Source organism: Ochotona princeps, chromosome 11, assembly GCF_030435755.1.
Source record: "Ochotona princeps isolate mOchPri1 chromosome 11, mOchPri1.hap1, whole genome shotgun sequence".
Lineage (NCBI taxonomy): Eukaryota > Metazoa > Chordata > Mammalia > Lagomorpha > Ochotonidae > Ochotona > Ochotona princeps.
The window spans coordinates 24,039,628-24,056,515 of NC_080842.1; the positions used below are offsets into that span (position 1 = coordinate 24,039,628).

The following is a 16,888-nucleotide window of genomic DNA, read 5'->3' on the forward strand; positions in this document are numbered from 1 at the left end:
AACCCTAACCAGGGTAGGCATAGAAGGAATAATCCACAACATAATCAGAGCAATATATGAAAAACCCAATGCCAGCATCATACTGAATGGAGAAAAACTGGATCCCTTTCCACTGAGATCTGGAACAAGACAAGGATGTCCACTATCACCGCTGCTATTCAACATAGTCCTAGAGGTACTCACAGAGGCCATAAGGCAAGACAAAGAAATCAAAGGAATTCAAATGGGAAATGAAGAAGTCAAGCTTTCACTATTCGCAGATGACATGATCCTTTCACAGAAGAACCAAGAGACTCAATACAGAGACTCCTAGAACTCATACGAGAGTTTGGTAGAGTGGCAGGGTACAAAATTAATGAACAAAAATCAACAGCCATAATATATGCAAACAGCCCCAAGATGGAAGAAGATCTAGCCAGCAAGTTACCATTCAAAATAACAGAGAAAAGTATGAAGTATCTAGGAATAAATTTAACCAAAATGTAGGAGACTTTATGAAGAAAATTGTAAAACACTTAAAAAACAAACTGAACAAGACCTCAAAAGATGGAGCAACATCGGGCCCGGCAGCGTGGCCTAGCGGCTAAAGTTCTCGCCTTGAAAGCCCCGGGATCCCATATGGGTGCCGGTTCTAATCCCGGCAGCTCCACTTCCCATCCAGCTCCCTGCTTGTGGCCTGGGAAGGCAGTTGAGGACGGCCCAATGCATTGGGACCCTGCACCAGCGTAGGAGACCCGGAAAGAGGTTCCAGGTTCCCGGCTTTGGATCGGCACACACCAACCCGTTGCGGCTCACTTGGGGAGTGAATCATCGGACGGAAGATCTTCCTCTCTGTCTCTCCTCCTCTCTGTATATCTGGCTGTAATAAAATGAATAAATCTTAAAAAAAAAAAAAGATGGAGCAACATCCCATGCTCCTGGATAGGCAAAATCAATATCATTAAAATGTCTATACTACCAAAAGCAATATATACATTCAATGTGATCCCAATCAAATTACCCAAAACATTCTTCATTGAACTGGAAAAAAATGATACAAAGGTTCATCTGGAAACACAAAAAAACACGAATAGCTAGAACCATTCTGAAGAATAGGAACTTAACAGGGGGAATCACAGTCCCGGACCTCAGGACATACTATAGGGCAGTGGTTATCAAAACAGCCTGGTACTGGCACAAAGATAGAGAGGAGAATCAATGGAACAGAATAGAAACAACAGAAGGAAACCCACATAGATACAGCCAAATAATCTTTGACAAAAAGACAGACAACAATCCAAGCAAATGGGAAGGTCTCTTCAATAAATGCTGTTGGGACAACTGCATGATAGCCTGTAGAAACAAGAAGATAGACCCATATCTCTCACCATATACTAATATCAAATCCAAATGGATAAAAGACTTAAACCTACACCCAGAAACCTTCAAATTTTGGAAGAAAATGTTGGAAACACACTGCAAGATTTAGGTGTAGGCCCTGACTTCCTAAAAAGGACACCAAAAGCACTAGCAATCAAGGCCAAAATAAGCAAATGGGACTTCATCAAACTAAGAAGCTTCTGTACAGCAAGGGAAATAATCAAAAAAGTAAAAAAGCAACCCACAGAATGTGAGAAGGTCTTTGCACACTACATAGGTGATAGGGGGCTAATCTCCAGAATATACAAAGATCTCCAGAACAACCAAAACACCAAAACAAACAAGCTACTCAAGAAATGGGCACAGGAAATGGGCAGACGTTTCACAAAGGAACAAACCCAAATGGCAAATAAACATATGAAAAAATGCTCAAGTTCCTTGGCAATAAGGGAAATCCAAATTAAGACAACAATGAGGTACCACCTAACGCCAGCAAGGATGGCACACATACTAAAACAACCACCAACAACACTTGCTGGCGAGGATGTGAGGAAAAGGGAACCCTACTCCACTGCTGGTGGGACTGCAGACTTGTACAGCCTCTATGGAAATCAGTATGGAGAACACTCAAACAACTGAAAATCAGCATAGCATATGATCCAGCAACAGCACTCCTAGGAATATATCCAAAACACCTGCTACATGAGAAACCAACATGCAACCCTATGTTTACAGCAGCACAATCAATAATTGCAAAAATTTGGAAGCAACTGAAATGCCCATCAACAGAAGACTGGATAAGAAAGCTATGGTTCATATACTCCATGGAATACTACTCAGCTATTAAAAAAAACAAAATGCATTTTTTTTTGTGGCTAAATGGGCGCAACTGGAATCCATTATGCTAAGAGAAATGAACCAATCCCAAAAGGTTAAATACCACATGTTTGCCTTAATTTGAGATGAAATGGTGTCAATCTGGAAAATATTACCTGTATATTGTAATATTATTGCAATCTCAAACAACCTGTATCTAATGCAATAAGATAATGATGTAATCTATAAATCAACAATTAATGTGAGTCAGACTACTTATGATCTACATCAAAGAACTGTAAAACCTAAAACACTCTTAATACCCTATGTTATTCCATAATGGGGAGGGAGTGCAGAGAAATCTTCCATCTCCCTAAAAAGTGTGAGGAAGACGTGAAATATAACCTATCAGGATCATAACTGGCAACTCATAGACAACAGACTCAAGTCGGCATTAGACAATAGTAAAGCTACAAAGGCATAAGGGGGGAATCGGGAGAGATCCTGACAGCCTCTTAACAGGAGGTCGTGCACATGGAGCAAGGTGGGGACTCCAGAGTGGGGCAGGTGGACAGGAGGAGGCTCGTATCCCAACCCTGAAGACTCCCAGATCCTCAACATGGACTATCAATACGAGCAGCAAGGACTACATCCCAACTGCCAAGGAGACCACGGGGAATAGGAGTGCCTTCGGAGGCCGAGAACTCTGAGGTCACCCACCCCCATCTGGAGCTTCCACAGGGGATGGAAGAAGTCCAAACTCTGCCATGCAGGAACCAGCGTCATCGGAACAATAACCAGGAGCCCTGAGCGGTCCGCAGAAACAGAAGAACAATCGGGACTAGGGAGGGGAACTTTCTCTGGTCCTTGCCTGGTTCCGGCTCTGGGTCCCCACCCTCTCTCGCAATGACCATCAGGATCGCTCCAGAAACCCCTCAAAACAAACAAACATACAAAAAAACCTAGAATAGACAACAACAAGGAAAGCTTAGAATCAGACAGGAAATGGTCAGCGAGGATGCACTCATACCTCACTAGCTGGGACACAAAGATTAGTTACTCCTCACTGGGGTATTGAGGATTTCTCTGCACACCCCTCCTAAAAATGTTCTGCACCTAAAATGTTGACACATGTCTTGTTAGAGTTATAAGCCAGTTCAGATCATCCGAAAAACAACCAGGTTCAGCAAAATCATGCTTCAACACTATAAACAGCTAAATACTAAAATGAAAATAGACACGAGACAGCTGAATAGTAATCTATAGCCATTTTAAGGTGTATAGAACCCGGTAGTATATAAACCAAAATTGAAATGTCTATGAAGAAGTCACAGGATGTGGTTAAGAACTTGCATTTTCCTTTTAACATACTGGTTAATCAATACCATGTCAATTAATACCATAACATTGTAAATTGTTGCTGATGTGATGTTGGGGCTTTTAATTGATGGGATGATACTCTGCCACCTCTACCTTTAGACCAGAGATGGTCTCCCCAAGAAGCCGTTGAACTTACCAGGACAATAAGATGCTGGACTTTATGCTTGGTAAATACTTCCAGTGAAAGAATCTCAACTGAATTTGAACTGTGGTAATGCAACAAGGTGGAGGAATCCACCATGGGGGGAGGGCTTGGGAAGGGGTGGGGGAATACAAGTGCCTATAACACTGTGTCACAAAATGCAATGTAATTAATAAAATAAAGGAAATTTAAAAAAAGAGAGAGACCTGGGCCTGAAGAATAAACACCTAAGTCATTGATGGAGACTTGGTTATTGTGGAGCACTCAAGGCTGCTACTGCCTATGAGTCAAGAAATGAAAACAATGAGACTTGATAAAAGGCCAAAATTCAAATGTGGAAAAGAAAACTAACATCCTTAGCTACCTGGAGATTAAATCTCACAAAGATTAAGTGAAATGGAAAAAAACAAGGGAAAATGCATGAGATTACACTTCTACTTCAGGAAAAACAGAAATCTCTGGAATATTCAAGATGTTCATGTCACATCTAATGAGCTGGCGAAGCCGGAAGATATCCTTCAGGTAAGTATTTGTGAGAGTTTAATTGACACAGCAGGAGGAGGCCTTCCCACAGCCAACTTTCATGTAGCAGCTCAGGGCTGAAGCAGAGGGAAGTCTCAGTCACAGATCTGAGATGTTGAGAAGGGTCTCTCGTGAAAAACAGAAGCTGTCTTCACAGCAGGCAGGGAGAAGTGCGTTAACTGGGTAAGGGAGTAGAAGGGACTCCCCTCCTGGCCACTGCTCCTGCTGGTGAGCCTGAGAGCTGGGACTGGGGGCAGGCCAGCCTGGGAAGGGCTACAACACCTGTTGGCCTGCATGTGAACTGGGTTAGGGGGAGAGCCAGGCTGGGCCAACTGATTGTATCTACTGGTACAGACACAAGCCGGAGTAAAAGCATGTGGATTGGGCTTTGCCGCAGTATCAGCTGGCAAGTGCTGCAACTGGGGGCAAATCCTGTTGAGCTAGACTGCAGAATCACCTGGAGAGTACAAGATCCAAGGCAGGAAGTGGCGCCAGTGGGGAGGTTGTGGGCACAGGAGCTGAATGGGATATGGGACACAGTGGACCAGTCCACTGCACATGCTGGTAGGCACAAGAACCAGAGCTGGGGGCCGGTACAGTGAGAGTTACTGGGGGTCACTCTGACTGGGCTTCAGCTTCCCCTGGTGTACATGAGGGCGGAGCACGTGGTGGGCAGGGTTGGGCTGGACCACAGCATCGATTGGTTTGCAGAGCAAGGAAGGCAGAACAAATTGATCAACTACTCCAGTGAAACTTAACAGGAAACTTTTGGGCATTCGAAAGAACACTCTGAGGTGTGGACTATGTCAGCCAATTGATCTTGGAAGGATTTCCTCATCCTAAGAGTGGTGATATCAACGGCATCTCAGAACTATCAAAACCACTTGAGTGCAACCTTCAGAACATGCTCTGCAACCAGCATCCTGGGATGACATTGGGTACTGGGGAGGCTGGGTGTGGTCTCTCATATTGTATCCTCCCCTGTCCCAGATACAGGAAAAAAAAAAAAAGAAAGAAAGAAAATATGAAAACAATGGTCTTCCCCACTTTCCCCTGATCCTTGACCACTCCCACCCTGATCAACTATGTAAACGTCATCAAAAATAAAAATTTTTTAAAAGATTCATTTATTTTTATTGGAAAGATTTACAGGGAGAAGGAAAGACAGAAAGATTTTCCATCCACTGCTTCACTAGGAGCCAGGAGCCTTCTCCAGGTATCCCTTTAGATTGCTTTCCCAGGCCACAAGCTGAAAGCTGGATGGGAAGCGGAGCAGCCAGGATATGAACTGGTGCCCATATGGGATCCCTGCGCAAGCAATGTGAGGAATTCAGTCATCAGGCTACTTGCCAGGTCCAAAACATATTCTTGAACCTAGCTCTAAAGACATCTAATGATAACTCACATCAAGAAAAACCCCACACACTCTTGAATTCATTGTCTCTTGTTTCCATTTACACAGCTTCATTCACTCTTACCTTTTAACACTTCAGTTAATGATGGTTTTTCTACCTTTAAGTCCATCAGAATTACATCTCCAATTAATATTTCTGAAGTCCAGCTTTGATGCTATCACTTCTATGCCACCTTTCCTACAACCTAAAATCCAATTCTACTTTCTCATTTGAGGACTCCCACACCTACCTTTTCCAGTTCCAGCTCTCGTGATTCATCTCTTTTACCTCCAGCAACTCAAATCTCAAATGATGCCTGTCTACCTGTCCTCTATCTCTAAACACATTTTTGCTTTTGTTTACAAATAATGAAAATATATATTGCTCCCCTTAGATAACTGCATTATGTTCAAATATACACTTGGTGTGTTTAGTTAGCTTGGTTATATGTTCCAAGTATAATCATGTATCTTTCATTTTTGAAGTTATCACTATTACATAACTTCACCTAAATATTCATCAACCTTAAGAAATGTTCCTTTGCAACAGAAAATAAAGTAAATAATTTTCCATTAAATGTATTTCCATTGTGCATATATAATTATACATGTCAAAACTGCTTTTGAATACATATTTGTATTTGCTTGTATACGTGTAACACATATGTAGAAGAATAAACAGTAACTAATTAATAAGTTGCTAAAAAGTTCCTTGTACCGCTTATGTTACTAGAAGCACAATTCACAGCAGCTAAAATGTGGATTCAACTCAAATGTCCATCAATTGATGACTAGATAAAGAAAATGTGGCATTTACATAATAGAATATCACTCAGCCATTAAAGAAATCTTGTATTTTGCAACAACATGGATGCAATTAGAAACCATCAATGCTTGGTAAAATAAGTCAGTCCCTACAAAAAAACATTTTTTCTGTTACTTATTATAGAATATAGAATTAAAAAACAATGTAGAAAAACCAAACTTACGGTCTATATTCCTGTGGAGGAATGGTGTTTCTACTTTTTACTTGGTGCACATTATGGTTAGGGGTGCATTAAGCCTGTGATTATAAAGTAAATTGAAATCATTATTACAAAAATTAAAGGGAAAAAAGGGGAAGGAAGGAGACTGAGAGAATGAGGGAAGGAAGTATGGTTATCTTAGAATTGTATTGCTTTCTGTTTATACTAAAAAAACTTTTTAACTGGTTGTTTAAAGAAGAGATTTGTTTCACTTTCCATATACTCTGATTTTTTAATCATGTGAATGTATAATCTATCAAAAACCAACTTTAAAAATCATGTATAAAAGTGCCAGCACTGTGCTTAGCAAGTTAAACCACCACCTGTAATGCTGGTTTTCCATCATGGAGCCAATCCAAATCCCAACTGCTTCCACTTACTATTTAGCTCCCTTCTAATGTGCCTAGGAAAGCAGCAGCAGATGGCTGAAGTGTTTAGCTTAGACCCCAGCACTGCTGAGAGACCAGCAAGAAGCTCCAGGTGTCTGGCTTGGGCTTGGCCAAGCCCTGGATGTTGCAGCAATTTGGGGAGACAATCAATGGATGGAAGACCCTCCCTTCCTCTCTGTAACTCTGCCTTTCAAACAAAGAGGGGGGTGAAGAGCATGTATAATACTAATTTAAGGTAAAACAATTCTAACATCACAAAGACTTAGGTGTGATTGTGTAACCGTAACTTAAATCCCCTGTTAAAATGCAAACAATATCCTGAATACAGTAACTATATTATGTCCTTATCTAGTTCAAATGATTGAGGAATAATCTACCACATTAGCATAACAAAAGAAGTTACAAAGAGGCTAGAGATAGTCTCCCTAATTCTTGTTTCTTTTCCTTTTCCCCTCAAATAACTAGATTAAGTTTAAGTCAAAGAGCATTTGTGTTAGTAAAAAAACTCATTTGTGAATTCTACAAGCCTGACTGCAGCCAAATGAAACAGTTGATGGCTGTGTGAATGTTTTCACTGTCTGTATAAACATCTGTCCTCCCATCCAGCCTTCTCCATTAGTCTAATCCATCAGGCCAGAGACAACAGGAACAAGGAGTATTCCTGTTCATCTCAAGACCAAAATTACTGTCACACACTTACAGGAAACAATGACCTAAGCTTTCTCACCAATCCTATTGCAAAGCACTTACCCTTTTCTATGAAACCGTTGTTGAAAGCTCAACTCTAAAAATGCCAATTAGATGCTTAAATTTGTTCTCATCAGAATCCACCTCTCATATGCCTGGCACAGGCACCCAACAACTAACAAAATAAATAATTATATATAATGTGATTGGAAAATAAGATATGCAACAGACACTCAATAAATGCTTCTGAACTAGATTTGGTGGACTTCTTTTTTTTTTTGTTTCAAAGATTTATTCATTTTTATTACAGCCAGATATACAGAGAGAGGAGAGACAGAGAGGAAGATCCTCCGTCCAATGATTCACTCCCCAAGTGAGCCGCAACGGGCCGGTACTGCGCCAATCAGAAACCAGGAACCTGGAACCTCCTCCGGGTCTCCCACGCGGGTGCAGTGTCCCAATGCATTGGGCCGTCCTCGACTGCTTTCCCAGGCCACAAGCAGGGAGCTGGATGGGAAGTGGAGCTGCCGGGATTAGAACCGGTGCCCATATGGGATCCCGGGGCTTTCAAGGCGAGGACTTTAGCTGCTAGGCCACTGCCGCCGGGCCCGACTTCTTGAACTTCTCCAACTGGCTAAACTTTGAAGTATTTCATTAAAGCTTTCTTCACATGTCAGTGGCTTTTAGTTCTCCTTACCCTTTTAAACACCTAAAATTGGGCCTAGCATTATAGCGTGGCAGGTTAAGCTGTGGCTTACAACACTTGACATCTGGCACCCAGTTTTGGTGTCAGGTGCTCCACTTTTCATCCTACTTCTTGTTCAGGCATCTGGGAATTCATGGGAAGTTGGTCTAAGTGCTTGGGCATTGCCACCCACATAGAAGACCAGTATGGAGTTCCTGGCTCCTGGCTTCATCCTGACCCACCCCTGACTGTAGTGGCATTTGGGGAAGGAAACAGAAGATGAAAAAATATCTCTGCATTTATCATTTTCTCTGAAATAAGATTTTGGTGGATTTTCTTATGTGAGCTCTTCCAGCTTCATTATTAAACTGCTTATTTATCATTGAATATGTAACTCATAAATCAAGAAATATCTAGAGCAAAAAATGTTAAATGTTTGAGGTGGGATTTATTTTAATTATCTTGGTTTAATTATTTTATATTTTAGGGATAATAACACAACTTTGTACCCCATGGCATATATAATTATAAATTTTCAATTTACAATAAAAAGTAGAAGAGAGAATAGGGTCTCAGCACGGTAGCCTAGCATGGAAACATTCACCTTGCATCTGCTAGGATCCCATATATGCAGTGGTTCTAATCCCAGCTGCTCCACTTCCATTCTAGCTCCCTGATTGTGGCCTGGAAAAGCAGTCAAAGATGGCCCAAAGCCTTGGCAACCTGCACCCACGTGGGAGACCCAGAAGAAGCTCTTGGCTGCTGGCTTAAAACTGGCTCAACTTCAGCAACTGCGGCCATTTAAGAAGTGAACCAGTCTCCACACCTGGGAGCAACTATTCCTCCGGTTTGCAACCCCCCAGTTCGTACCATGAGGGCAATTTGGGAGCTGGACTAATCTAGCTCCATTCTGCCGCCATGGAGGCAGGACAAGTCAGGGTGGATTCCATTCTTGGGGCTGGGGACGGACTGAACCACTCCGCAGGGTGGCAGCTGCGGGGAGGCGTCTCTGCTAAGTGGGATCTGGCTAGGGGCTCAAGCCAAAACCACCCCGCAAGGAGGTGGATGAGTCCTTGGTTTCGGGCGGCCAGTGCACCAACTGGTGTCAGGCTCTGCCTGCTGGCCGCCCAGTGGCGAGCTCTGGGGTTTTTATGATTTGTAATAGCTGCTCAGGGACACTCATGAATTAGACCAACTTTAGTATAGGTGAAACATGAATTCCTGGCGATTGCCAGTAATAGGGACATGTAACTTTGCGTTTGCACCTGCTGGTCTACTTTAGTCAGGGATGCTGGGCCACAGTGTCTGGGGCAGAGGCCAGGACAGGTGAGGGCCTGAGACAAGCTGAGTCAGAGCAGCCACTGTCGGGTGCATGATCTGCAGCTAGGAGCAGGCCAAGTTGGAGAGCTGGGGGGACACCCTAACTGGGTTGAGGTTCCCACCAAGGGGCACGTGTGCTGGAATGGGGGCTGCGTTCTAACTAGGAAACAGTTGTAGTCTCCCGTGGCACTAGTGTGGCTGGGATTGGATGCACCAGGCTGGGCCAGACCCCAACACCATCTGGTGTTCTGGGGAACCAGGGTAGATGTGGGACTGGCTAGGCTAGGTCTCAATCCCCTACTGAGCCATGTGTGAGCTGTACATGGGTATGGACGAACCTGGCTGGGCTGAAACATCCAACAAGAACCAGAATGGGGTGAAAGCCAGCCAAGAAAAGCCACTGTTCCTGCCAGGACAGAAGGTGAACTGAGAAGGGCTGGCTCATGGACCCCCTGGTATGCACAAAATAAGCGCAAGAAGTACGATAGGAAACAGCCCAGAATAGACCATGGAAACTTTCCCACTGGCATACATTTGGCATGGGTCAGGGGCAGACCAGGCTGAATCAGTTCATGTCATCCACTGGCAAACCCGAACACCAGAACAGAGTATGGGTCAGGCCAGGTTTGGTCGCAACAAAAACCAGTGCACGACATGGAATGTCAGGGTGAGATTGCCTGTACTGGATTTGAATGCAGCACCCAACCAACACGCGTGAGAACCAGGAAGGGAGAGGGCAGAGCCAGTGGGGGGATTGAGGGGCTGATCCCCTCACCGGACAGCTACTCCCACTGGATAGCGTGGGCTGGGATGGGGACCAGACTAGGCAGGGCTGCAACACCTGAGTGCTGCATGTGGACTAGATCAGGGAAAAGCCAGGCTGGGCTGATTATTCCTGCTGGTACAAGCATAAATTGGAGTGGGTGAGGGTTGTTTGGGCTTAGCCGCAGACAGCTGGCAGAAGCTGGCACTGGGGGCTAATTCTGTCAAGTCAAACCACAGAATCACCCAAAGAGTGCATAAACCGGGACTGAGAGAGACCCGGGAGGGAAGTGGTGGGTTCCCCCATCCCTGGGTCACTACTCCCGCGGGAGGGCATGAAAACTAGGACGAGGGCTGGGGTGGCTAGACAGAGAGGCACTCAGCAACATCTGTGAGGGCTGGATAGTTGAGTTGGTTGGAGGGAACTAAGCTTCAATGCCCATTGACAGGTACGGGAGCCAAATGAGAAGCGAGATAGACTGGACTAGTCTGCTATACATACTGGCAGGCCAGGGTGGGGGGCGGGCCTGGTGGGGGTTATTGTGGGTGGCCCCAACTGGGCTGCAGCCCCCACTGGTTGATGAAAGGGTCGAGTACGTGCTGGACAGAACCAGGCTGGACTGCAACACCCATAGGTTCCAGTGCAAGTCGGGACTGAGAGCAGAACCAACCCAGCAATTGCAACCACCAGCTGATCGTGGCGATGGACTGTGCCGGGCCCGGTGCTTACTAGAACATACAAGAATCTGACCTGGAAATAGCTCAAAGTTTCTTTGGAAATCTCCCCAATCGAACTACTGGACTCAGAACCCTAGCCAACAAAAGACAGAGGACAGAATAAATCAATCAACCACCTCAGCTATATGTTGGGCAGTGAAATACTGGGCAAATGAAGATTCTATGATGGACTGTGACAATCAGTGGATTCTTCAATGACCTCTTCGAGGTCATGCCAGTGGTGAGACTGGCAGCGAATCCATAACTGGAGAACTATTAAAACCACTTGAGCAAGTATCTCAGAGCATGCCACACATCCGGGACTTTGGGTGGGTGGGAAACTGGGTGGGGCTTCTCCCTCAATATCCCCTTTTACCTCAGATACAAGAAGGAAACAATATGGACATAAAAGTCTTACCCACTTCCCTATAGCCCCTGAACCTTTGTACTGTAATTAACTATGTAAAGATTGTCAACAATAAAAAAAATAAATAAATAAATAAAAAAGAAGTGAACCAGCAGAAGGAAGATCTTTCTCTGTCTCTCCTTCTCTCTGTAAATCTGAGTTTCAGTAAGAATGAATAAGAGAGAATAAGCCATAGACCAGAGTGTGACAGAAATATTGACAGTTACTCTCTTACCTTCCTATCATCAAAATGTGAGAAATATTTCCTCTTTCCTATTATGAGAAGATGTATTTTGGATTACCGGTTTTGTAACAATAATCTTTCTTACAGTACTGTTTCACTTGTGCCCTATGTTTCTTGACATATTGGTTGGATCAAGTACAGGAGACCAGTAACTGTGACTGGTTAATCTGAAGCTCACAGCAAGCTGAGGTAACTGGCTTGGCAGATACCGATCCACAATCTTGGACTAGGAATGTCACACTATGACAGCCGTCACACCAGGAGCAGGCTGGGTCCAGCGTATCACAGCTCCAGTTTCCAGGCCTGCAACAAGGTCCAAGCATGTCTAAAGTGGAGATTAGATACTCACTGTCAAAACTTTCCCATCCACCTTTCTGACTTCACACAGCAGTTGCCCTAGGACCTGAAACATACCACTGGGTATCTGGGAAGAAATCTCTACCTGACATAAAATCAATGTTACTACTTTAAGGAACAGTCATTCTCACCCAAGTAAAATCAAAATCTATACACAGAAGGTGCCCAACAGATACCAATGAACTGGAGAGCAAAAGCAGAAAGTTAATGACTACAAATTATTAGTGACCATTCTCATCAGCAAAACCTCTTGAATTGCTAGACTCAAGCCAGGAGCAAGAGGTTACAAAAGGTGTGGATCGTAAGTTCTAAATGGGGAACTACTCTGTGTGAAGTAGCTGAGCACTTCTCAATACACCAACACTTCTCCTGTATTCGTTTAGGCTTCTTGAGTGACCTACTTTCAGCAGTTACACATTTTTCCCCCTTTACAGAAGGAAGCCAAAAGAGAAGAAGGAAGGATGGATGGAAAGACAGAAGGATGGATTCTGCTGTCTGACAAATCTAGCTCCTGCTATGGGAATCCACATTTCTGAAGCAGTCACTGCTGTCCTAAACAGCTTCCTGCAGCTGTGCTCAACAACCTCCCCCTCCACATACGCTAGATGACCTGTGTGATGCCGCCCCTACCCCTATAGGACTGAGGGGTATTTTACACTACACCACCTGCTGAGGCTTCCCATCCTTCCACTCATAAAGAACATTTAAACACACATATATATACATACACACACACACAACTGCAAGTACAGCATACTTGTGCCTTGAATAAACAATACCAGTATTACCAAAATAACAGAATTTTATGTGAATTGTGCATTCCAATTCTAAGTAATATATAACTTAGAAAGTAACTTCCTAATGTATTTGTGGAATTTAAGTGTACAAAAGAATTACCAAGGACCCAGCGCAATTGCCCAGTGACTTAAGTCCTCACCTTGCACATACCATGTGGGTGCTGGTTCTAATCCCAGCAGCCCCACTCCCCATCCAGCTCCCTGCCTGTGGCCTGGGAAGGCACTCGAGGACAGCCCAAGCCCTTGGGACCCTGCACCAGCGTGGGAGACCCAGGGAAGGCTCCTGTCTTTGGATTGGCTCAGCTCCATTTGTTGCGGCCACTTGGGGAGTGAATCAGTGGATGAAAGATCTTCCTCTCTGTTTTTCCTCCTCTCTGTATATCTGACTTTCCAACTAACATAAATAAAATCTTAAAAAAAAAAAGAATAACGGAGAATCGCTAAGCATGCATCACCTCTTCTATTATCTGAAATCTTCAGGTCATATATGTGAGTTTGAACATACTGCTGCATCTTCTCTGTCACTTTCAAAGTACTAGTTTCTCTAATTCTTGTTTTACAGCATCTTCCTAAATAATCATCCAAGTTCTACTTATCCAGAAGTACAATGTGCACTGGGAGGTTTTGCGAAATGAACAACCTACAACAGGAGATAGCCAGACCCTAAAGGTGGCCAGTTACTACCCTGCCCTCACCATTTAAACTTCCTTTCCCCATCGCCCATTCATTCTTAGTCACTTAACTCTTAATCACGTTTTATCTCTTAGGCACTTAACACTAGCTAAAGTACTCATTTGTCACTGTCAGGAATATAAAGTCCAGTGTGTTTTGTTGATTTAACCCATTTCCAGAATAGTCCCTGACCTGCAAGGGAGGCTCAATAAACATACATGTACATATGTTTAAACGTATGTATAAAGTATAACTTCTTAAAATACTCAAGAGTTGATCCTTCAAAGGCCAATCAACCAATGAGTAAAATCTTAGGGCCCTTATCAATGTAGAAAAAAATAAAGGCAAGAGGGGCTGGTACCATGGCATAGCTTCTGCTTGAGGCACTAGTTGGAGTGTAGGGTTCCACTTCAGCTCCAGGTCCCTGCTGTTGGTCTAGGGGAGCAGCAGAGGGGGCCCAACTGCCTGGAAAACTGCACCCTTGTGGGAGACCCAGAGAAAGCGCCAGGCTCTTGGTTTCTGACTGGACCAGCTCCTGCCACTGTGGCCTTTTGGAGAGTACACCAGCAGGTTGAAGTTCTCCCCTTCCCCCTTTAGCTCTGCCTTTCAAGCAAATAAATAAATACGTGTCTTAAAAGAAAAAAAAAAACACATCTTCTCACCAAGTCTTGCCAAATTAGCTATCTTAAAAATGAAGAGCTGGGTGAAGGCTTTGAAGAGAAATAATCATTACTAATTTTTCTGAGACTACTTGTTTTGAAAATAGAGGTTTAGCGAGTGCGGACTCCCTGCCTAGTCTTCCAGCCCTGTGCCTCACTTTGAGAGCCTTTTTTTTCTTTTCCACAAATGAGTAAGCAGGTTGTATCACAAGCAGATACAAGCCCTGCGAGCCAATGGTCATTCTATCAATCGTGGGAAGTTGAGCCACGGTCATTACCCTTACTCCAAAGGGCTTGCGCAATTCCACCCGAACGATGGTATCCTTTAGACAGTCAACGTCAAACTACAATAAAGTTCCTTTTACAAGATTATGACGAGAAAGCTGGGAGGCAGAAATAGCAGCAGGCTTGGCATGGAGGAGAGCTAATTGAAAACACCGTGCCTTTCTAGATCTCTAGCCCCAACGCTCCATTCCTCACGGAGGAGAGCCTTCCTACTGGTGATTCCTAATGTGCCCTTGCTAAAGCACAGAAACCAGCCAGGACTGCATTACAACTTCTCAACATGGTGGCAGACGGGATGGTGTGCTAGAAGCGTGCCAGGCTTGGTACCGGGTGGCTGACCTAATCAAGTTTCTTCTGCAAACAGCCATCAAGTTACCTCCCACCGAGAAGGGGTACAAGACCCAGCTACAATATCCAACGGGGGAAGCATACGGTGCCTGCGTGCAGGGGAGGCTGTGTCTCTCGCCTCCGGCTCCCGGGAGATTGAGGGCGAGATCCGGGATGCTCACCCAGTTCTCAGGGTGGGGACCGCGGCTGAGTACCAGCCCTGCCACACACACGGATGCCGAACCCGTCGCCGTAGGGCACCCGGAAAAGGATCGCACCTACTTGCCTGGCCCGCACGCCCCCCAGCCCCATTTCTCTCGGGCTTCCAGCTTCGAGGTGCGGAGCCGCGGCCCGCGAGGAGAGCCTACGCCGCCGCCAGCGGGGTCCCCGAGAGCCGCTGGCTCGCACCGGAAGCGGGGAGGCCCGCGAGGAGGCCGCCGTGCGCTCGAGGCAAGCCGAGACCGGTACTTACCCCCGGCGGGCGGCGGACGGCCGCGGCCAGGCGGTTCCAGGTGGCCACGAAGTCGGGCGGTGGAGCTCGCCGGCTCCGGCAGACCAGGGTTGACAGGGTCCCCAGCAGGAAGGCGGCCGCGGCGCAGCTCAGATACAAGATGAGCCGGAGCAGGACGGTACACGGCCCCGCGCCTCCAGCCGTCTCCCAGCAGCCGGGAGCCAGGAAGGAGAGGGCCACCGCGGCGAAGGCGGCCACGGCCACGGCCACTCGCCAGTTGCTGCCGCCCGGGTCCCTCGGCACCGCCGCCGCCGCCTCGGCGTGCCCCCGGGACTCCCGCCGCCGCTCGTCCCTGGCGCCCGGGGTGGGACGGCCGCTGGCGCCCGTGGCAGACGCGGGGCTGAGGCCGACGCCGCTGCTGTCGGTGGCATCGGGGTGCATGCTGCTTCCTGAGCCGCTAAGGACAGGCACATCTCCTGCCCTGCTGCCCCCCGGCGCTGCCCTGGACGGTGGCCTCTGCGCGGCGCCTCCTGCCCTCGCCGCTCCCGCCGCCACTCGGGAGGCACAGGGAGCCGGCGATCATGCCCTCGCCCGCGGCCCGCCGAAGGAACGGCTCCAACAGACGCCGCCGAGCCCCTCCCAGCGACCCCTCAGCGCCGCCCGCCGGCGCCGGGCCCGCAGCTGCCGGGGCCGGGCGCACCCAGGTAGCCGGCCCGTGTTGTGACTGAGGCCGGCGAAGCCTGACGCGGGGCGGGGGCGGGGGCGGCCCCGAAGTGCGTGTCAGGCAAGGGGCGGAGAGCCATCCGGCCTCTGAGTGACAGCTGGGAGGTGCCGGGCCCCGCCGCCCACCCACGGCGCGGGGCGGGGTCCGGCCGGCCGCTGCCCCCGGGACCCCGGGCGACCAATCGCGGCGGGCAGTGCCATTTCCCGCGCTCCCGCAGTCGCTTCCCTCCGCCCTCCTTCCCCTTCCCCCGCCAGGATACCGTCTGTCGATGGAAAATTTTGCTGCAGGTGTCCGAAGCGTTTGTAATCCTCGGACCCAGGTGATCCCTTAATCCCTGTTCTTTGCTCTCCACGGAAGAGTAACCTCCTCGCCTTTGCTCACACACCCCCGAATTTCAGCCTTGTCAGTTCCCTCTATTTAGGCTTCACGGTAAACCATCCTTGACCCTCACTTTTCATAGTTGCTCGCAACCTTCCCTTTCCCACTTGACTCTTGGAGAACGTGGACTAAGTGAAGCCTGCAATTCCTAGTTATGGAAAGGCCTAGAGGTCGGCGTGGTGCCAGAGAGCACACGGAGCTGGCACAGTCAACTTTGGCTCCTATTCTGGGTTTTTGTTGCCAGCTCGGGGTAAATGTTGTTATCCACGCAAAGGGAAGTGGTCCAAATAGTTGTGGGAATACCTTCTTACCCCTTTCCCCTGCCTGGCCCAAAGCCTGGCCCAAAGGCTGATGATAGGTAATGTTCACATAATGCTTTCTGAGATGGTGC

The 16,888-nt window shown here is 46.7% G+C and overlaps 1 protein-coding gene across 2 annotated transcripts in view; it reads right to left on the reverse strand.

The window, feature by feature from the left end:
* SNX25 (sorting nexin 25) overlaps nucleotides 1-16,114 on the reverse strand; it is a 122,046-nt gene extending 105,932 nt beyond the window's left edge. The window contains exons 1-2 of one of the 2 annotated variants that reach the window (XM_058669917.1): nucleotides 15,417-15,531; nucleotides 6,602-6,675 (exon numbers count right to left, since the gene is read on the reverse strand). Coding sequence is in view for 1 of the 2 variants with exons in the window: in XM_058669916.1 (XP_058525899.1) it covers nucleotides 15,417-15,836 (420 nt within the window). In the remaining variant the exon portion in view is untranslated. Of the gene's footprint in view, nucleotides 1-6,601; nucleotides 6,676-15,416 lie in introns of both variants that reach the window. The other variant, XM_058669916.1, reaches the window with a different exon arrangement.
* Nucleotides 16,115-16,888: the final 774 nt, after the last annotated feature.